The 23,027-nt window shown below is 43.9% G+C and overlaps 2 protein-coding genes and 1 pseudogene across 3 annotated transcripts; 2 read left to right on the top strand and 1 right to left on the bottom strand.

Annotated features, from left to right (window-relative positions):
* The first annotated feature begins 1,735 nt into the window (after positions 1 to 1,735).
* LOC124688459 (DEAD-box ATP-dependent RNA helicase 52A-like) lies at positions 1,736 to 7,875 on the top strand. 2 transcript variants are annotated; one of them, XM_047222138.1, is made up of 6 exons: positions 1,736 to 2,121; positions 4,669 to 4,752; positions 5,025 to 5,270; positions 5,599 to 5,766; positions 5,860 to 5,979; positions 6,661 to 7,875. In XM_047222138.1, exons 1-6 carry the CDS (start codon positions 1,831 to 1,833, stop codon positions 7,543 to 7,545), a joined length of 1,794 nt encoding a protein of 597 aa, XP_047078094.1. In that variant the 5' UTR covers positions 1,736 to 1,830; the 3' UTR covers positions 7,546 to 7,875. The 2 variants fall into 2 exon arrangements, with proteins under 2 accessions (XP_047078094.1, XP_047078095.1); XM_047222139.1 differs by having other exon boundaries at positions 5,028 to 5,270.
* Positions 7,876 to 8,608: 733 nt separating this feature from the next.
* Positions 8,609 to 16,946, top strand: LOC124693217 (annotated as a pseudogene).
* On the bottom strand, positions 9,621 to 12,303 carry LOC124693215 (putative receptor protein kinase ZmPK1). The gene has a single exon (XM_047226681.1). It carries the CDS (start codon positions 12,288 to 12,290, stop codon positions 9,849 to 9,851), a length of 2,442 nt encoding a protein of 813 aa, XP_047082637.1. The 5' UTR covers positions 12,291 to 12,303; the 3' UTR covers positions 9,621 to 9,848.
* Positions 16,947 to 23,027: the final 6,081 nt, after the last annotated feature.

The following is a 23,027-nucleotide window of genomic DNA, read 5'->3' on the forward strand; positions in this document are numbered from 1 at the left end:
AAAATTTATGGCTATTGTCTAATCTATCTTATTACCCCGACTCCACGTGTTGTGTAGGAACTCGGGGTGGACAATTGATCCGTGAAAACCGCAACATGTGGCATCACTACTAGAAAAGGCCTAGCCGCAATATACCTAGCAGTGATGCACCACTTCCAGGTGCTCCATTGCTAGGGAAGATACTAGTTACGCACAATGGGAACCATGCGCCATTGCTATATTTTTCATGATCACCCCATCCCCAGGCTTCTACTATTTGAGATAGCAGTAGCTCACCATGCCATGGTGCGCCACTAGTAAGTCTGTGCACGGGTTTAAAAATGTGCAAAATTGCACCCCACTTACCAATGGGGCACCATGAAAACTCGAAACATAAAATCATTCGAGATGTCCATGTGTTATATCATCTAGTTGTAAAGAAAATAACAAACATGAATTCGACTTTATTTGCAAAATGGTGTTATGTTTCGGTAAAATGACTTTTCTCGTTGCATATGACCTCTGATGAAAATGTATCTACCGATTTTTTTTGCAAATTTTACCGCCTACGGTCGTTTAGCGATTTTTTAGATTCCCCAAAATCGTAAAGGAAAACAAAGTTTTTTAGCTTCTAGATTTTGGGTAAAGATTTTTTTAAATATAGTATTGCACACCTCCACTTGGTACGCCACTACTAGGTGTGATTAGGCCGACCGACCACCCACCTCCCTTCATCCTTATCCTTCCTCCTCTCCTCCCTCATCCATCACTTCCCTTCATTCACTTACCCTTCCCTCCTTCTAACTCTCCTCCCTCTTCTCCTCCATGAAACCTCCTCCCTCCTCCATCCTCTCCTCCCTCTTCTCCTCCATGAAACCTCCTCCCCCTCCTTCCTCTCCTCCCTCTTCTCCCATGAACCATGACCTCCTCCTCCCTCCTTCCTCTGCTACATGAACCATCCTCCTCCACCCTCTCCTCCATGAAACCTCCTCCTCCTCCTCCTCCTCCTCCACACCGATGATCGAACCCGACGACGCCCGACATTGATGCCGACCTTCCTCGACCCTTGCACCGCCGCCGCCCTAACCCGCCCCGGCGTATTACTGCTCGACCTACAACACCCCAACTCGGAGAGCAACCGTCAGGAGCGGAACAAAAATTAGCCAGAAAAATTATTCAAAAAAACAAAAACCCGAGATCCAAAATTTAAAAATTTAACAGTGGTGCACCTAAAAAAATAGTAGTGGGGCACCTCACAAAAATAGTAGTGGCGCACCGAGCATCTAGGAGTGGCGCACCCCAAGGCCCACGATAGACAACCCCAGCTCAAACCCTAGCTTGAACTGTGCGGTAGCAGCGAATGGCGGTGCCATGGACACCAGAGTGGCACCACCAGAACCGTTCCTACTAGCACCGGCGCAGGCGACGACGACCTGCCCCAGGGACACGCCCCACCGTGTTTCTAGTGATTAACCGATTGAGTTGGGATTTCACAAAGCATGATGGAGCTTGGCCCTCCTAGGGGAACATACATTCATTCTCTTGATTCACTCTTTTGATCTTCTCTCTCAGATTTCCATTGCATTTTTTCTTTTTGATGCACCAAGCAAAAAATTGTGTTCATCTTTGGGATGGGTTTAGATTTGCAGAAGCAAAATCTCCAACCGGTGAACGGAGGCGGCCAGTGGACTGAATACCGAGTCTATATAAGCTGCCCACCCCACCCGTGGCTTGTCCCACAAAACAGCCAAACACTTTTCCGCTGCTCGCAGAAAATCCCCCGCTCCTTCCCCACTCCGCACGCGCGCCCCAAATCCAAAAAAAATCCCGCTCTTCTTCCTCAATGCCGAGATGGCTTCGGGCGTGCGCTCGATTCGCGATCCTCGTCCTCTTCCATCTTCTCGTGGAGCATCTGCTCGACGAATCCACCCACTACTGGCCATTGTCTCTGATTTTCCACCCAGTTCCACATATCTTCTGGCTAGAGTTTGCCCTAACTCTGGCGCTCACAGCACAAGAGCCTGTGGTGGAGCGTCTAGCCCACCTCCGGCGAGTGGCGGCGAGATTCGCGGCGGGTCGCGTGTAGGAAGCGGCGGCGGCCCCCTGGACGCCGACGAGCGTGCGTCTACGCTGCCAATTTCGGTGAGTTTTGCTCTCCCTACCTCCACTCCTCGACTCTCTAGGGTTTGATGCAAATCCGGGCGCGAGAAAATGGAGTTGGGGGAGGGCTTTGGGCGAGGCAGATTCGGGCATGGGTCGCAGATGTTTATGGGGGTTGTGGATTTGGGCATGGGCACGTCTACTACCACCAGTAGGGGTAAGTTTTATGCGATCAATTGTGTGACGGCAGACGATTTAAGTTGCGGTGAATTCTTCCGAGTTATTGCTGTTGCGTGAAGGAGATTTTCCTGGTTGGTCCAGGGAGCGCCCCAACGCGATTTGGGCGCAGGGGATTTGGGTTTGCAGGAGAATCAGGTGCGGGGAATTTGCCTGACATAATTACGTTTGTGGCCCAGGCTCTGGCAAAGTAAATGCCATTAAAAGGTTCACTGGAATTAAAAATTCGATGAATTTGATGTACTGATATTCCCTATCAATTTGTTATGCTGCATGCTACTCAGAAAACACATGGACAGTTGCCATCAATTTTGCAGTGTCTCCTGGAAGTGACAATAACACAACATTTTTGGCCCTACTAAATGTGCACTGCCCATAACGACATGGATCAAGTGACCCAGTAGTTTGTGAAGGGCTAAATCGTGCACTTGCAAGTAATACCGAGTGTATCTGTTATAGTATCTATAAGTAGGCAGAACTCTTCCCTATATATGTCCCTCCAAACAAAAAAAATCTTAGTGTCATCTGTGTGTAATTCTTCTACCATTGCACGTAGCTACGTTGGCAATGTGATGCATGTGAAGTTTTGAACCACTAAGTTATGGGGGATTCGGTGCACGCCTGCACAGTGCCCATTACCACTGCCTGCAATGTAAATTAGTTTGAAATAGTCCTCAATAAGTGGTGCCGTCAATTGAATTAGGAATATAGTACTGCTTAAGTAACTTCGTTGAAATAATCTGTCCAGATGTTGAATAGTTTGCACCTGCAGTGCGCAGGGTGTCAGGTGTATCACAAGTTTGTTGACAATCTTGGTCTAATTGTTGAGTATGACCTACGAGAAGAAAATGAGGTGAACACTTGTACTGAAGACTGAATTGTAATGTGTTATTATAAGCAATGTCATGCAAAGTTTGCTGTACAAACATTGGGTTTTAGTTTTGAGAGCATTGATTATTTGAACATTGTCGACTGCTTATATTGAACAGTATGTGTGCATTGAAAAAGCAACAGATAATCAGTTCATAACCAGTTCGTTCATGTTATGTTTTATTTGCACGTTGTACTAGTAACAATTGGTCTGTTATGTAGTAAATTTGTCTGTCCATTTACCAAATCAGTATACTCGGTGTGCTAGTGCTTCTTCAGTATCAATTTATTTTGCTCATCGTGTTAATTGGAGTACGGATTTGCTAAGATTTTGTCGTTTCATAGGACATTATGTTCATTCCCCCTTCTGTTTTTTTTTTCACGTTGCGTTTTATTAGCTGGGAGTAACTATTAGTCTGTTATGGAGTATTGTCTGACCATTTATAAATCAGAATGCTCGGTGGGCTAGCGCTTCTTCAGTAATGTGGATTTCATTACATTCTTGCCCAAACTTCCTTTACTAGTTGTATGTTGCAGAATACGGATGGACCTTTCACCTTTTTAAGGCATAACTTCAGATATTCCTGTGTTGCATTAATTTTCATCTTCATGGTATCCTACTTTGGTAGTTAATCCCAGGCATTGTGCTTCATTCTTCCTGATTGTTTCTGGGTGCCCTGGGTGGATTAGGTTTGGTCTGATTTATGTACAACTTCATGTTTTTGCTCTCCTTCATCTGGATAACTTAAGTTTTTTTTTCTATATTTGTACTTTATTTATGATCAGGTAACTACCTATGTCTCAGCATTTTTCCTTTCTCTATTTGACTTGCATTTCATGATATCAATCAAGGTAAGGGTAAGTTTTGTTATTTTGCTGGGAAGTAAAACTTGTGTACATCTGCATTCTTTGCTGCTGATGTAGAAGTTGGTAGCTCTTTTCTGATGTTATCCATCCTTGCTTTGCAACGTATATACAGAGTTGCTGTGTGGTAGTATTAGTATCAGTTAGCTCCAGGCCTCAACAAACTATACATTAGTTTCAGATATCTGGAGCTTTCTCCGTGTCTAATGACTAGCTTCTTGTTCGGCCAAACTAGCTTCTTGTTTCTGTTGGCTTGTTTGCTTTTGAAATGATTTTGAAATGAGACTGAGAGTACCCTGAAGTTTTGTCAATGAAAAACAAATAACTGTGGTTGCATTTGATTTTGCTTGTCGGGCTGGGTTCAAGTGGAAGTTGGCCTTTAATTATGTGAGCAAAATGTCTGTGGTGTTACGACTTACTAACTCAATTTAGTGTTTTGTGCATCATATCATCTGAAATACTACTGTTCATGTGTACTTCATTTTTATTATTCTGTCGAACGTGGAGTGTGTTAATATTTCTTGGTTTTGAGGGCATGTGAGGCGAAAAGATTTTGATTCATTAATGTCACTGTTACCTGTGCCATGACTTCATTGCTAATGATAGCACACTTTTTAGATTCACGAGGAGGCCAAGAAGTTCTCTCACCAAACTGGAATCAAAGTTAAGGTGGCATATGGAGGAACTTCAATGATTCAACAGGTGATTGCCGATTCTAGGCTTCTGTGCGTGATGTCTTATCTTAACTTTCAAGTAGCTTAGCTGTGCAGAAATTAGTTTAAATGTTGGAGTGGAAAATATAACGTGGAACTTTTATGTTGCATTTCTTAAATATAATTGATATGCTAGCACTCAGATGTTATACTGCATGTCTTTTGTTGCTTGGCCAATCAGTATAACTTTGATGTATGTTTATGTCATCTGTCTTTTTGCATTCCTCATCTAACATGCAGTTTCTGTGCCTGCTTGTTTAGCAGCTACGTGATATAGAAAGAGGTGTGGACATTCTTGTTGCTACACCCGGCCGCCTTGTGGACATGATTGAAAGAGCAAGGGTCTCTCTTGAGGCAATTAAGTACCTGGTAATGGACGAGGCTGACAGGATGCTGGATATGGGGTTTGAGCCTCAGATAAGAAAGATTGTTGATGGCATGGGTATGCCTCGAAAGTCCATGAGACAAACTATGCTTTTCAGTGCAACCTTTCCACCACAAATACAGGTAATGAATTGTTTATTTACTTCTCATGCATCAACATAAGTATGATTAAGAATAAAATAATTGAATGTTTTCATGTTTCTGTTTTCTGCAATAGCATAATGATGAGTCCTAAGTTCCTGTAACATACATTGCCACAAACATATGAGCAAGTGGATAGCACTTAGATTTTGTACGAAAAATTATGTGATTTGTTGATAAATTATACCTCCCCAGTGGATGACTGCATATTTATTAGCTTAGTGCTATCTAGTTGGAAATGATTGAACTGATGATATCCACTTGATTATGTCTGCTTTGATATATTTGGCTAATATTTGCTTTTATCCAGAGACTGGCTTCAGACTTTTTGTCGAAGTACATATTTATCACTGTTGGGAGGGTGGGTTCAAGTACCGATCTAATTACCCAGAAACTTGAGTTTGTCACTCATGATGAGAAAAAAACCTACCTGCTAAATCTCCTGCAGGAGCAATCTTTCTGTTCATCTGATGGCAAGGTATTATTTGTTCAATCTTGGATGCAACGATTGGACTAGTTGGATGTTTGTTCTGTGAGATATGTTCTTATGTTAGTTTTATTGTTTGTTTAGCCGCAGCAGCCTCTAACACTAGTTTTCGTGGAGACAAAACGCGATGCTGATTCATTGAGGTATTGGCTATACAACAAAGGTTTCCCCGCAACAGCGATCCATGGTGACAGAACACAAGAGGTAAAAAGCATGTGTATGAATTCTTCTGTGTTGGCCTAACCTTTTCCTTAGCAGCATTGTAAAACTGCAATGGCTGCACATTATAATCGAGAATACGGCTACACAATATAATCAACAATTTTAGTCTGAAATATCTGGCATGCTATGTCAACACTGATAGCTTAGGACCAAGATTAAATTTCCATGATTCTTGCTTGAGTTACAAATATCATTCTACCTCTTGAGGACATATCTAGCTTATGCATATGTGTGTACCTCTTGTCAGGCTTTATGTCTTTGCTGACAATTTAACTAGTGTTGTCTGCCTCTTGTGTTCACTTGTTTCATTTAGCTGTATAAATGGACAAATAATTTGTATCTGTCATTACAGTATCAATGTTGACTGTTTGTAGTTGCTCCAGAATGTGCTTCACTTTCTTTTTTACAAAGAGAGAACATCTTTGTCTTATATATCAGATACTTGAGAAAAATTGTCGGACCATATTTACATGCCACAGTAGCACATGTAACTAAGACATGTACTTTCCAGAGTGCTGCTAGTTGATTTCCTTGTAACCATGCAAATAGATTATGTGTGACATAGCACTTCTTTGTCATTTTTCTTTACTCTAGACCAGTAAATATGTTAAGCAGCTTATTTTTCTTATTATAGATTGATATTTGTATGCTTGTTATATGAAGGAGAGGGAAAGCGCATTGAGATCCTTCAAGTCTGGCTTGACTCCTATCATGGTCGCCACTGATGTAGTCGCGCGTGGCCTGGATGTCCCAAATGTTAGTCATGTGATCAACTACGACCTTCCCAAGAGCATCGAGGACTATGTCCACAGGATTGGAAGAACTGGGAGAGTTGGAAATGCTGGGTCTGCCACCGCCTTCTTCACTGAACAGAACCACCCCATTGCAAAGGGACTGCTGGAACTGATGACTGAGGCAAAACAGAACGTTCCTGGCTGGCTAGAGGATTACGCAGGGAGGCCATGCTATGGAGGAGATTATCGCAATGGTGGGGACTATTCTGGCTACTCTGGTGGTGGTGGCAGTGACAGCTACTCAGGTGGTGGTGGCCGTGGTGGCTACGGTGGTGGTGGTGGCCGTGGTGGCTACGGTGGTGGTGGCGGTGACAGCTACTCAGGTGGTGGTGGCCGTGGTGGCTACGGTGGTGGCGGTGGCCGTGGCGGCTACGGTGGTGGTGGTGGCAGGAGCTACTCGGGTGGTGGTGGTGACAGCTACTCAGGTGGTGGTGGCCGTGGTGGTTACGGTGGTGGTGGTGGCAGAAACTACTCGGGTGATGGCGGTGACAGCTACTCAGGTGGTCGTGGTGGTGGCGGCAGGAGCTACTCTGGTGATGGCGGTGGTGGTGGCAGGAGCTACTTGGGTGATGGCGGCGGCGGTGGTGGTGGCAGGAGCTACTCTGGTGATGGTGGCGTCAACAGCTACTCCCGTGATGGTGGTGGCAGATACTCCAGTGGAGGGGGCTCCTCCAGGGCAAATGATCCACCTCCGCGGTACTACCCTTCCTACCCCATGGGCACGACAAGCATCAGCGCCTCTGGCTGGGACTAGCTGCGGCGCACCCTCTCCTCTCGGTGCATATATCGTATATATTATTATCTAAAATACCTAGGTGAACCTAAACGTGTGTGGCACACCTGATCTATGCTTGGTGTCTGCTGGTCCTTTTGCCTTATCGATGGTGGTATTGATGGTGCACAGGGGGAGGTTACAAATGTTTTGCTGGGAAATGGGATTTGGTGGTGACATTGTGATGCTTAAAACTCTACTTGGTGCTAAAAACTTGCTGGCTGTTATTGTAAGCAGCAAAGTCTGGTTTACTGTTTATTGAGGTCTTTATGAATGACCCCCTTTTACGAGCTTTTGGTACTATGTTCTGCATCCTGAATTTTGTTGTGCTCAATGGCCGTTGGTATGGTATGCAACTATGAATGTTGTGTGGCGTGGTTTATGTACTTATGATGCTGGAACGTCTAATTGGCCGGCCTCCATTGCTTTAACTTTGCATTGTATCCGTTTGTTGAAGTGGGTTTTTTGTGCTGGAGCTTTGCTGTTTGTTTCCTGACGTCAGTTGTGCCTCTGCAGTTGTAAATGTTATGTAGTTCAGACCCAGCTGTTGTAACATTTGTTGAACCAACTTCTTTACAATCTAGAGTTAGAACATCTGAAGATGAGCCAAGCTCTGGGATGCCATCCTGATTCCTGAGAGCTCTGGTACCTATCAAATTAGTTCACTCGGTTGGGTCATCTTGACCAATCCCTTGTGCGACTTGTTAGCATTGGCTGATAGTGTCGATGTCTGCAAAGATTACAGCGCAGTGTGTTTCTGTGTGGATCTTTTGTATAGTAGTAATCTTTTTTATATTCATGGAATACACGGTTACTTAAAAAAGCAATCAATTTGACGTTCTGTTGTGAGTAGCAGCTTATCAGGGTTCAAACGAAGTGGCGCGGAACTCAATTCATTTGAAAAGAACAGGCTTTTATCTGCAGTCGTAGCCCATCATACAGCCCATACTAAGTGGCTGCGGCGACCCGCTAGGCCCAGTCTCTGCCTTGGCCCTCCGGTCCCCTCTCGTCGCCTCCGCCTCCACGAATCCCCGACCCACCGCCACCGGACCAGCGAGTTCTCTGCCGGATCCCATGAGTCCGACAGCCAAACCAGCGCTCCTCTTCCGCTCCACAGGTCAATCGCTCTCTCCTTCAATCGCCGTGCTGCATTCCTGTTTACGTAGCGAGTTCCGCTGATCCCATCTTTGGGGTAAACATCGGTTGATGCAAAGCTCCATACATTCTGGGGGCTTCAGATCGACTGGGAGCGGTAACATGCTTGCTTGACTTCGTGGATTTGTTCCTCTGTTGCCCTCGAAAGGCCTACGGTGTTAACCGACAATGTCTAAAATGTGAAACTGAAGGCATACATGGCAAAATGTCCAAGAGCTCAAAGTACTGATTGTTCTTACTAGACCAACACAACACCACATTATAGTTAGGAAAAAAAATTCCAATTTAAATAGACGTCATACTACTGGCTTGTAGAAAGAATCCCACTTGGGAAATATAAGCAACAAGTAATTTCATTACTGATCTTCATGCTATTCTTTTGGACGCGCTCTTGAAAAAATGCGTCACCATAATTACTTTCTTAATTGCTAGAGAATGAACTGGCACCAACTTGGGAAATAAACATGACAGTTTATTTCTGGTGTTCTGGAACAGTTCTCTGATTCCACAAGCGTAGCTGACGGCTCAGCGAGGTTCTTTACTTTTAACATTTTTTTTGCATCTCTGCGCATATCACTATATCAGCAATAGACAGATCAGATTGGATTGAAAGATGAATCAGATTTGTGCTTAAGAAACCCTTAGAGAAAATTGAGCACTGTTGTTGGTCCTGGTAAACATCATTAGATTCATAGCAAGTATTGCAAAATAATCGCCAGCAAAATCTTCCATGATAAGTCTAGTAGTTTCATCGATGAAGTCGTTCCAACTCTGAACTTCCTTTTGCCGCGATATGACTGAACTACGCATTGTTAGTTATACTTATAATGAACTTGCCTCCTGGATATAAGCAAAATTGGTATCACTGAACTTCCGTGCAGAACATGTTGTATTCTCAGAAAGGAAAAAAGCCACACGTCTATCTTGCATTAATGGTAAAGAAAAATTCTTACAATACATACAGCATAGGTTTTGCACAAATATTAGTGTTATGAAATATGAAATTTAATATTGCTATACAAGAGGCTCATGCAGTTCTTGGTTTACATAGGTACACATAATAGATATCTTGTTTTGGATCCAAGAATATGCATAGATTCTGCATACTATACAAAACATCAAACTCCTTTTTAGCTGGTAGAATACTGCTGAACTATGCCACTGGCCTCATCAACCGAAAGAAGCATCTGGACAACATTTTCCATGGTGGGCCTTTTCCTACTATCTTCTTCTACGCATGAAACAGCCAGCTTGACCATTGTTCTTGCTTGCACCTCATCGAACTTCCTGTCCAACCTGGAATCAATGAAGTCAGCGATCCATAACTGTTCGCCGCCATCCAGCATCAGATTTTCTGCAAGCATCCTAATAACCCTTCCGAGGACCATTTCCACGTCCTCGTCAGCATCTGATGCCCATTCTGAAACACGAGCCCCCTTCAGTAGTTCTAGGAGAACCACTCCGAAGCTGTAAGCGTCAACCTTTGCTGTTATTGGGGCACTAGAGACCCACTCAGGAGCTAGATAACCTCTAGTTCCATGGATCCGCGACACACTTTTATTGGATCCACCTCTATTCAGAAGTTTTGCAAGGCCAAAGTCGGTGATCTTTGGCTCCAATTTCTCATCCAACAAAATGTTCTCAGGCTTCAGGTCACAGTGGATAACCCACTCCAGGCACTCGTGATGAAGATAGGACAATCCTTTCGCAACCCCTAGAGCAATCTTAAATCTTTTGTTCCATTCAAGTAAGATATGTGAGCCCTTGCTACTGAATAGAGTTTTATCCAACGAGCCATTCTCAACGTACTCTAAAACCAATATCCTGTGTGGACCATCAGTACAGAATCCCCAAACCCTCACCAGATTCATATGATAGATCCTTCCAATCACACTCAGTTCATGTTGGAATTCTTCTTCCCCTTGGTTTATATCTGCCAGCCTTTTCACCGCTACTGCCCTCTTGTCTTTCAAGACCCCCTTGTATACAAAACCAGATGCCCCTCTCCCAATCTGATCCTTGAACTTTCGAGTAGCATTCTGCAACTCCGCGTATGTGTATCTGCGAAAATGGTTTGTTATCATTTCATAGCCAATCTCAGCTGGCCATACTCCTGTTAACTGCTTGCCCTCCCTTCTCAAAATAAACCAGTATCCTAGTGCCACAAATATTACTTCAACACAAAATATCACTGATAGGAATCCATAGAAGTACAAGTATTGTGGTCCACTCTGACTACTCTTTGGTTTATCCAGAAAATCTACAGTGAAATTGTTGTTCTTTGCACCACATTTAGGAACATATTTAGGACCATAAGGTTGCGAGTGAGGAATTGAGGACCTTGAAACCTGTAATGCCTTAGGAAGCTTGATATAGATAGAACCAGTTAACTGCGGGCTAGTTACACCACCACCAAGAAACGACTTCGGATAGCAGCTTCCGTCTCCATTCCAGTAAAAGAAACCTTTGCAATTGCAGTCCTCTAAACACATTTTCTTGCAAGTACGGAGGGAAACTACAGTATATTTACTTTGATCAAATCCCCTGAAGTCAGTGCTCGGTAGCTTCACAAATTTGATTTCCTGCCCATCACAACTGAGGTTGAATTTCGGCCTGCAACCTTTGCTCCGCTCACTTTGGTCGATGATCTCATGTCCAGGGGCACATGCACAAGCAGGTCTAGGTGTATACACACATATTCCATTCATACCACACAAACCACGTACAGAACAGGTCCGAAGAAATGCCATCCATGTGACAGACCATCTTCCGTTTGGCTTATGTAGACTGTATAATCTAAGGTTGCCATCATAATCCAATGTTAGCCTCCTCATAACCCCGAGACCCCAGTCAGTAGCATTAAAAGTTAAATTATCACTTCCAAGGAAATGCCCCCAACTATCAAAGACCCCGATTGTGGTGGTCTGAAATGAGTTTCTTTGTTTTGCCCATATATTAGTATTAGGATCTGGCCAATAGATAAAAGAGATATCCTTGCGATCATGAAACAGTGTAAGTAAATGTTCATCGTCAAAACGGAAGCTGTAGTTTCCACGAACAAGTAACCTATTAGCAGATACCAACTTTGTAGCAGCAGTAATGTTCTGATTGGGTAGCAACGTATCAGTAGGAGAATCAAAGCTTTGCCATAGAATGATATCACCTTGGCCCTTCACGATGAGGTTTCCTGTGTCCAATAACTGAGCTTGTTCGGCACTTGATGAGGAGTTCACATGGTTCTCCCACACGGGCTGGCCATTATAATCTTTTACAGCCAATCTGCCATCTGTATCTAAGATGACTTCAGATCCCCACGAGTAGACAGGGTGTAGGTGATTTGCGCTCCAGACGACAGTCTTTTCAGCTGTGCTGGTGTACCAAATAGAGAAGACGAAGGAATTATGGGAAATGTTGTTGAAGCCGCAGGTGAAAGCACCATTTGGTGAATTGAGTGTGTCGGAACTATCCTCTACAGAGAGAGAGGTGCCTGGTAAGAGGAATTCATGAGCCGAGATGCCGGAAAGCAGATGAATCAAGCTTAGTAGAAGGAGAGGGGTAAAGTGTGTACCCATATTTGTTGCAGGCTTGAGGCATTGAGTTGGGCTTTAAAATGATCACAAATGGTGCTATTATAGGAACCGGCTAGCAGTACACCTCCAGAGGAATCAATATGCTTCTATAATTCAATACAAAATTTTAATATGCTTGAGAATGACGGCTTGATTCCAAGGCATCATTCAGTCTGGGCCACTCGTGCTTGATAAACAACTGATAAGTGAAAAATACTCGATTATTTCAATTGTGCAGTGGCCACAATATACATGAGCAACTAATTTGCTATGTCCTACAGTGGTTGCTGGGTCCAATTTAAAATGGTCAACTTTGCAGCATGGATATTATGGTTGCACATAGCCTTCTCTCAGATACCTTGTCTTTTTCTTGAGTGGCAACTTGTTCTATTTAGTCAATAATTCAACTATTCTGGGAAGTGTTTGTCTTTCAAGTTTCAGCGTTGTAGAATCGGTCCTTGTTTCAGGCTTTCAGCTTGCTGATGTATACTTCTCAAATAAAACTCCAGGGGGTATGATTCAAGCCACTCATGCTTCGTTCAATCATCCATCATGCAACTGATAATAAGGGGAAATAAAGTCTCCACTTTGCCAGGTCTGCGTGGTCTATCATTCACGTGGTGTCCAATTTGTATCCACCACTTCCAACTTCCATGGTATTTGCACAAAGTTATGGCCCATGTCCTTGTTGGGGCGGATGCTCTTTGCTGGTCGATAGCTGTGTAGACATAATGTAGTCTTGTGCAATTTTTTCTTCTTCGCTGCTGGGTTCGCGCAGCTTGCCTGGTTTGCTTCCGGCGGCGGGGCGCTGCAAGATAAACAGTGACTATCTCTCAGATGGTTTTAAGCTCCTTGCCTTGCTTTCTTTTTCGAAACAGCATACTACATCCTGTTTTGTAGTAGACGTTACCAAACGCTGTATTCTAAATTCTAATAGACGTGTATTTCGTAATTTCTGTGAAGTACCGATGCGTACTACTCAAGTATAACCTTTTGATGGATTAGTACAATACAACTCGTAGCTAGATTTTTTAATTTTCCAGTTTGTGAGTTAATAGAAGGTTACAACCTATACAGCTTCTTGTTGTTATTGTGACGAATGAGTTAAGTAGTTAGTGGGCGTCGGCTCCAAACACACACAAGAGGCGGTGTATATGAGCACCCAAACCTCATTGCATATTCGTAAAATTCATGGTCTGTTAATTTGTATTTGTATTTACATCTCTTCCCATTTATAGTTCTTGGTAGTGAAAATCAGATTGCTAGTATGATCCAAGATAACATATATATGAGGGCATGTTGTAACGAGCTCGCCCTACTATGTGTCAACATATAGCGGTTTAAAGATGGATATTACTTCTTGAAGGCCGGGCTCAAATCAACATTCTTGCATTTTCAATGCAATATTAGAGATCGAGTTTGTAATCATATAAGCGGTTCGCTTCGAGTTTGGACATGCGGGCTTAAGGGTGCAAGGTGTAAACTAAACTATTGTATTGTAATAACATACGAAACTATTCAAGAGCTCATCACCACACTAAGTTTGGAAAAAGATATATGAAACTAATGTCGAACAAAAATCAACAAAAAAAAAAGATATATGAAACTTAAACAAAATCGCAATGCCACTAAATCATCCATGCAAGCTCGAAGTAAACTGGTGACATAACACCGGCCAGATCCCTATGTTGTTCTCCGAGAAAAACCAAGCAAGAGCACTACCTCACCTCCGTTACAAAAAAAAAAGACATAAATTTTGTCAAAAGTCAAATTTTAATAGGATAGGGCAAATGTACACGATTATATCAATATTTATAATATTAACTATATTATAAGATATATATTATGGATGATCTATAGATATTGATTTGGCACTGTAGATGTTCATACGCTAGAAATGTATTAATTTAAAACTAACAACTACATACAGCATGCAGATGCAGGCATGAGCTGGGCGGCCAGCTGCTCTTTCGAAATCTCCGATGCTACAGTTCCAGCAGCCAGTGTATAGCTTCGAGGCTCCTGCGTCTTCTCGAATCTCAATCTCGGCAGCGCGTATACGTTGATTCTTCGAATACTCCTTCAAATAATTTATGGCTTTACGAAGGGAGGCCTTAAAAGTAGCACTATCAATTGTATGATATCAAGGTTGAGGTTGTTGATGAGGAGAAGGAGGAAAAGGAAAAGAAGAAGAGGAAGATCAATGAAGTCTCACAGGACTGGTCCTTGGTCAACAAGCAGAAGCCTATCTGGATGAGGAAGCCAGAAAAGATCACCAAGGAACAGTATGCTGCTTTCTACAAGAGCCGGTATAATGACCAGGAGGAGCATTTGGCTGTCAAGCACTTCTCTGTGGAGGGTCAGCTTGAGTTCAAGGCTATCCTGTCTGTGCCCAAGAGGGGCTCCTTTGAGATCTGCGTGAATGATCAGAAGGATAAGCTGTGGCCTATGTTGAAGAAGCTTGGTATTACCATGAAGAATGATGAGAAGGACCTAATGGGCAAGCCTCTGATGAAGCGTGTCATGCAAACTTGGCTGCCTACCAATTGTGCTCTCCTTGAGATGATGGTATATCACCTTCCCTCTCCCTCGAAGGCTCAGAAGTGTGGTGTTGAGAACCTGCACGAGGGCCCCCTTCAGGATGTATCTGCAAATGCTATCAGAAACTGTGACCCGGACGGTCCTCTTAGGTTGTATGTTTCCAAGATGATTCCAGCATCTGACGAGGGTAGATTCTTTGCCTCTGGTTGTGTTTTTGCCGGGAAAGGTGCAACTGGCATGAAGGTCCGTATCATAGGTCCCAACTATGTTCTTGGCCAGAAGAATGATCTCTATATGAAGAGTGTCCAGCATACTCTTATATGGATAGGAAAGAAACAAGAGTCTGTTCAGGATGTTCCTTGTGGTAACACTGTTGCTTTGGTTTGTTTGGATCAGTTCATCCCGAAGAATGCAACCCTGACAGTCAAGAAGGAAACTGATGCCTGCCAAATCAGCACAATGAAGTTCTCTGTGTCCCCTGTTGTGCGTGTTGCTGTTCAGTGCAAGGTGGCCTCTCATATTTCTATGATTGTTGAAGGTTTGAAGTGGCTGACCAAGTCAGATCCTATGGTCCTCTGCTCTATTGAGGAGTCTGGTGAGCATATCATTGCTGGAGCTGGTGAGCATCATATTGAAATTTGCTTGAAGGATCTGCAGGATGACTTCATGGGTGGTGCTGAAATTATTGTTTCCCCTCCTGTTGTCTCCTTCCATGAGACTGTTCTGGACAAGTCATGCCGTACTGTTATGACCAAGTCCCGAAACAAGCACAACTGTCTTTACACGGAGGCCCTCCCGTTGGAGGAGGGATTGGCTGAGGCCATTGATGATAGATGCATTGGCCCACTCGAAGAGTTTGGGTGGGACAAGGATCTTACCAAGATTTGGTGCTTTGGTCCTGAGACAGCTGGGCAAAACATGGTTGTTGATATGTGTAAGGGAGTGCAGTATCTTAATGAGATCAAGGACTTTGTGGTGGCTGGCTTCTGGTGGGCATCAAAGGAAGGTGCACTGGCTGACGAGAACATGCGTGTCATCTGCTTTGAGGTCTGTGATGTTGTTCTCTGGACTGACGGCATTCACAGGGGTGGTGGTCAGGTTATCCCAACGTCCAGGAGGCTCATTTTTGCTTCCCAGCTCACTGCTAAGCCAAGGCTGCTGGAGCCTGTCTACCTGGTTGAGATCCATTCCCCGGACAATGCACTTGGTATCTATGGTGTTCTGAACCAGAAGAGAGGGCACATGCTTGAGGAGATGCAGAGACCAGGTACCCCACTGTACAACATCAAGGCTTACCTCCCTGCCATCGAGTGTTTTTGTTTCTCGGCCGCCACATCTGGCCAGGCTTTCCCTCAGTGCGTGTTTGACCATTGGTACGTCATGAATTCTGATTCTCTGAAGTCCGACTCGCCGTCTGCCAGCCTCGTCCAGGATATCCGCAAGAGGAAGGGGCAGATAGTTCCTCTGTCTGATTTCGAGGACAAGCTCAAGGTTGAGATGGTCATTGTATCTGATCCCGTTGTGGACTCCCTGTGCTACCTTGTGACAGGTGAGTATGGGTGGACCGTCAACATGCAGAGGAACATGAAGGCCCAGGCCCTGATGGACTCGAGCATTGCTGGCTACATGTCCAGCAAGAAGACCATGGAGATTAACCCTGAGAACGCCATGATGGACGAGCTCGGCAAGCGCACTGACGCCAACAAGAATGACAAGTCTGTCAAGGACCTGGTGATGCTGCTGTTGGAGACCTCCCTGCTCATCTCCGGCTTCGGCCTGGACTCCTGGAGGACCCTAACACCTTCGGCACCAGGATCCACGGCATGCTTAAGCTTGGCCTGAGCATTGATGATGGCGCGATGTTGGTGAGATGAAGATGGAGGAGGTCGACTAAGCGCCTTGGCATTCTTAATGCACTTGCACCATCGCCTAGTTTACATTAGCGTCTTTCTGGCTGCTGTTGGATGGTTTTGGTACCTGAGCTGTATCAGTTTTGTGTTTTGCCTTCCCAAACAGTAAGCGCGGTTAGATACTTTTTACCAGACATATAGTACTAGGAAGTACCAGAACTTGCGTCAGTACACATATGTTCTTCGCTTTGGTATGATCATTTTCGGTTTATCAACATATATAACTATAGAATGCAATCCCCTTGAGTTGCAGCACTTGTGGATTAGTATCAGTTTTCATCTTCAACATATAGCTGAATTAACTTGTTGCCTGAATTTAAGATTTTGACAAATAAAAGTTTCGCTGACTTCTTGTTGGGAGGCTTCAGATTTACTTTTTGCATATTAGGCTTGCTCAACTTGGCGAGGTTGATTTCGCTAGTGTATTAAGATTTATTTATAATCTTTTTTGTGACAACTCAGTGGGTTATTGAATGGTCGTTGTCCTGATTGATGATTCAGAAGGGAGAGATAGACTGATGATTCAGAAGAGCAGCATGATTGATGATTCACTAGGGCCAATATGCCTCTGGCGCGATGCGCCTCCAGCCTGCGACATGCTAGTCAAGCCGCTGGAACATACTGCCTTGGCCCTGGCGGCCGCCTGATGATTCAGTTCTAGAACGTGTTCCTCTTCGCGGGACAGACGTGCTGTGCAACTTACTGAACGGCCTGGGGGCCAGAGAGAAGACCCAAAAGAGGTCCTACAGTTTTATTACAAGGGAGGGAACAGAGAGTACAGGGTTTTGTTTTGCGGAGAAGTTGCAGAGTGGGCAGTCTGTCCTCGCTGACGCCGAGGCAGAGCAGCCAGCAGACCGCAGACGGCATCAACAAGCTCATGCTCAGCCGGTAGCCGCAAACGCCACAAGCGTGCGTCGTCAATTGGTCATCACCACAAAGCTCATGCTCAGCTAGTCCATGAAGGCCTTCAGCCGCTGGAACACCAATGCCGTCCAGCCTGTCTATGCTCGCGCCCTCACCATGACCGCTAGCATCGGCAGCGTCGGGCCACAGGAGTCCGGAGTCCGGACGCGGCGCGGTGGAATGGCCGTTCTCGTCCATGGTGCTCATCATCGGGGAGCTACAGAACTTCGCGCTGCAGATGCGGCACGCGAGATCTTGTAAGTTGTAAGAGCAGGACATACACATACAGAGCGCGCCTGCACGCCGAGATGGACGCCTCCTTTGTCCGTCTGTTCCAGCACCTCTTCGCCGCCACCCGAGCTCGCGCGCTGCGCCAACCACCAACGGCCGTGGCCTTCCTTCGCCGCTACCTGAGCCCTCTTCCGCCGGCTCGGCATCGACGCGGAGAGTACATGTAGCGCCGCAGATGGTCATCGCCTGCCACCCGTCGCCGTGGTGTCCTTCGGCGGCCCGAAGACCGGCGGCAACCGCGTGTTCGCGGACCGGCTGCAGCACGGGCAGTCCGCAGGCTCGCGATGCCGACGACGATCGCCGAGGTGTACACGCATGCGGGCCGCACAGACCGGAGGGCTGGAGAACCGTGAGTCCGTGACTGGCCGTTTAGGAACAAGAGTGAGAAGGGAAGGAACTAACGTTTAGTTCGTGACTGGCCGTTTAAGAACCGTGTGTTCGTGACTGGCCGTGGCTGGAAATCCCGAGTAGCCGTCAATGGGACTGTCACGGAAAGCTGACGCAATCTGCTGTTGCAAGCCAATGTCATTGGGAATCCAAATTCGGTCCTTGAAACGTAGCACACCATCCCGGAAAGTGCAGTGAGGTTTAGCCAGGGGATCATCAAGCAATTTTGTGATGATTTGTTGCACATAAGTCTATGTTTTATAAACCATCAACAACAACACCTAACCAAATTGGCTTAATAATAGAAAGGGTGAGCTTTCAACTCGCTTCCTTGATAAAGCATCAAGTGTGCCATTTAAATTGCCTTTCTCTTGTATTGAATGGTATACCGTAGGCCCATAAGTTTTGAATGGCAGATAGGGTCTTGTTCCTCGATCTGGGCTCAGGTGACAACCCTGGGGGAGGTGCCATTTTCGTGCCATTGCCCCCACCGCATTGGCGCGCTACGGCCATGTTCACGTGGACACACTGCCGCGATATCGCCAACATCGTTGGACGAAATGGATCAAGGGTGGCGGGCACGCGGCCAAGGCTTGATGACGCCTTATGGCCATTCATCCCGAACCACCGCTTCGGGCCCATGGCGAGTAGCTACGGGTTTGCGTTGGTGGGTGGGTGGCAGCAATGGAGTGAGAGTGGAGTGAGGGTAGGGTTCGTGGGGACGACGTGGCCCCTCAGTCCCATTTAATAGGACCATGACGTGCCAATGGGCCGCCTACATGTGGTCTCTCGGAGGGTAACACGGGGGGCACGGAGGGACACGCCGCATGTCTTTCTCCTGTCCGCATCCATGCAAAGCAGACCCAGATTTGAGTCAGCTTGGGGTCACGGTGGATAGCCACACGGACATACGTCTAGATGCGTCGTCGCGTTGGGCCGCATCTTCTATCCGCGGCGACCCATCTGGACGCGTGTGGACCAGATGTGTCACCGCGTTGGAGCTGGCCTAGGGTTTTGATAGGTTTCTGTGTTCGCGACGACGCAGCCAAGTTGCGCTCTCCTTTGTGTCGCGGGACATCGGCGGGCAGCCGTGACATGCCCCCGATGTAATCGACCGTTGAAAATGGCGAGGGGATTTAACCGAAGGGCGAGGGCTCACCTTCACGTGGAAGGTGGGGAACTTGCTCTGATGTTAGGTATATAATGACAGGGTTAATTTCTTGCGCGTTCTTGCGTGAGGTTTTCGGTTTGCGCCAAATTCACCCTTACATCTGGGGACACCCGGGTCATGCCCCCGGTGCTTTCGACCACGACGAAGGGTGTCGTGGGGAGTGGGTTCATGGGAAGGGCGAGGGAGCCACACCTGAGTCCAAATCAGCAGTGCCACCCAAATCTTGATACATTGAGGATTGGAGAAGCATTCCCTCTAATGTCCCGGCGAACTGGAGAATCACAAATCGCGATGAAATTGGAGAAGAGAGGTTTAGACTTGGAGAAGCAGGGGACTAGGATGATGAAGGGGATTAGGATTCAGATTTCGTATCTCATTCTCGATACCTTTAATTATCTGTGTCTTTCAATCTCGATAATTGTCGCATGTAATAGTTGCAATTGAATCTGATCTCCTTTTCCAAGTGGAATATTAATACATGTTTCTTTTCTGTGCAATTGTTCTCTTACTTACACTACATGCTAGTGTAGTTTCTTGTTGTGGTTAAATCTCAAGCTTCATTTTTTCTCTTATTGTTTTTCAGCGTGCAACTGTCCTAGATCTGGATCGTACCGGGTCGGCTTGCCATGGAGGTTTGATCTTCATATTATGTTGTTACAACAAATCGAAACATTTCAACTTGTTACATTGATACTGTCCTTGTTCGTTGGTACAGACATAACGTGAATTGCGAAAGTAATACTGGCGATGGACCACTGCGTTGAGTGTATCAGTTCTCTCTAGTGAACATTCTTATAGTTCCAGGTTCTTGTTCTCTTATATATACTTGTATAACAAATGGATTAGGAACTGATAGATATAATCCGTTTGTACTCATTATTTCTTGTCACTAAAGTAAAAAAGTCATACTCAAAATACCATTTTGTATTTATCTGCTCATGTTGGAGCAATTGTTTATATTGAGTGACTGGTTTATTGACTTGGAGGTCAAATGCTTCTAACATCTCATTGGTCATTTCACCTTGGCCATCACCTGTCATCTTCCCATAATGAAGTGTGACATTTTAAAGAATTATTTTTGGTCCGCGAGACAAAATATAATTATTTATACTAAAGTTATATAATTGTTTATAACTCATTTCTTGTCGATTCATGATCACCATATTTTATAATAAAATTTAGATTAGTTTTTTGTACATCGTGCCTTAGAAATATTTAAACCAAATTATGTCAAATGTGAGAAAATAAGAATAGACAAACCATATGTGTCCTCAGATGAATATGTGTCACTTGTTAATATAGTGTATATACGTGTGTGTATCCTTATCTATTTTGGTAGGGATGTCTAAATTGTATGCCATAAGACTATGGTGATAGAGTTTTCTAGTTTATAATTAGATCTACTCCAATAGAAATCAAAATATAATTATTTATACTAAAGTTATATAATTGTTTATAACTCATTTCTTGTCGATTCATGATCACCATATTTTATAATAAAATTTAGATTAGTTTTTTTACATCGTGCCTTAGAAATATTTAAACCAAATTATGTCAAATGTGAGAAAATAAGAATAGACAAACCATATGTGTCCTGAGATGAATATGTGTCACTTGTTAATATAGTGTATATACGTGTGTGTATCCTTATATATTTTGGTAGGGATGTCTAAATTGTATGCCATAAGACTATGGTGATGATAGAGTTTTCTAGTTTATAATTAGATCTACTCCAATAGAAATATCTAGAGTGTATTTGTTGTTTAAAAGGACATTGTTACCAAATCATTGGCAATCTATTTTCATTTATAGGACAAATGTGTCTTACATATAAGACTGCGTTCAATAATCCGTTGATGATATGCATCTTTTTTTTCTGAAATAAAGTTAAAAATGGTCCTTAGTACAACTTTTAGGACATTAAATGAAGAGACTCTCTGTCTAAGTGAACCACCCGATATTGCTGAGCTGACGATGGCAACTACTCCGTGTGTACGGATAACTCGTTGAGACTCCAAGTGCAGAGTGTTGTAGAAAGGGTCTTTTTCCCACAAGGGTCACTCGAGAGTTTATATCGAACTCCCGGGAAATGGGCTTAGAGCTATCTTTTGCTTCTCCTCTTCAAGCAACCTACACAACAATGTAATTTCCTTGTGTCCCCAACTTTACCGTGTGGTTATCAAGCACAAGGTTTCGTATTAATAAAACTGAAATAACTTGTAAATAAAGTAAAGTAAAACAACTAGGCAAGCAAAGTAAAAATAATAATAAGAAGGTATTTTGGGGTTTTGGTTTGTGTTTCCTAATAGTAAAAGTATTTTTCTATTTTTGAATTTAATTAATATGGGAAATATAAATGATAGCAATGGTGTTGGAAAATTGTTTCTTGTGATTAAAATTGGACGTAGGTTCATTGGTTCACTTGTCTACTCTTTCATAAAGGTGTAGTAGACATAAAACAATTCACAAACAATATAATATTGATGAAACTTTATTATATGTATGATTGGCATTCATATGGGCATTACGTCATATCATGGAGATGATGCAACACACCCCTCTTATACCCCTCTAGAAAGGGAAAACTCCAAGCAATCTAGAATTAAGAATAAGCAGAGCATAGACTTTGGTACTTTGACTTGATGTTTGAATTACAAATATTCTACCTTCATTAAACAAGATTATCGTAGCTGTCACTAGATAGTTATAGCACATGAATTCACTTAATCCCTAGTGAGTAAAAAAATATAGGTGTAAGGGTACATTGCCGGCCCCTAAGTGTGTTTTTGGTAATTAATGGCAATCCTCTATGGACTAATGTTTTCATTGTTTTCATATGAAGGAATATTCCATAGGTATTTCTTGAAGTCCATATGTTGGATTCAAGTGTGGATGTCATGAATATAATGTTATACCTTTGGGATCATCAATTTTAGGAGAATAATATGATATGATCAAGAAGAAGAAATGAAGATGAAGTTCTTGTGTGGAACTCAAGTTAGCCATGCTCTAGCTTATGTGTTAAGCAATGAATGATCAAGATATTATGATAGAGAATGAAGAGATACAAGGTTGACCAAGACTAGCTAAGAGTGAAGATTGAATTCAAGTTGGTCAACACATGAAGCATAAAAGATTGTACCACTTTCGATCATGTGATCTTGTTGGAGGTAAGCCCTATCAATTATGCTTCATGAGCTAACCCACTATATATGTGCATTTGTGTTGTCTATGTGGGTTAGGTATCTTGACATTGGCATGCATCAAGAGTATTATCTCATATAGCGCATGAGAGAATGGCATCAAGCTTGGATGTCATCAAGGTTGAGAAGGGCAAGTTCAAGATGAGCATATCGAAGATATCATGCTTGAAGCTTGCCGTCCATTTGGTTATAATTGACATGTGAAGATGTGCGTCAATGGAGCTATCCCATAATGTTGTGTATGTGGGAGCAATTGTGAGTCTTCACGAAGCAACAACGATCAAGTGAGGCATTTCGGCTTGAGTAGAGCTTGAAGTATCATCATCAAGATCAA

Source organism: Lolium rigidum, chromosome 2 (assembly GCF_022539505.1).
Source record: "Lolium rigidum isolate FL_2022 chromosome 2, APGP_CSIRO_Lrig_0.1, whole genome shotgun sequence".
NCBI classification, from domain to species: domain Eukaryota; kingdom Viridiplantae; phylum Streptophyta; class Magnoliopsida; order Poales; family Poaceae; genus Lolium; species Lolium rigidum.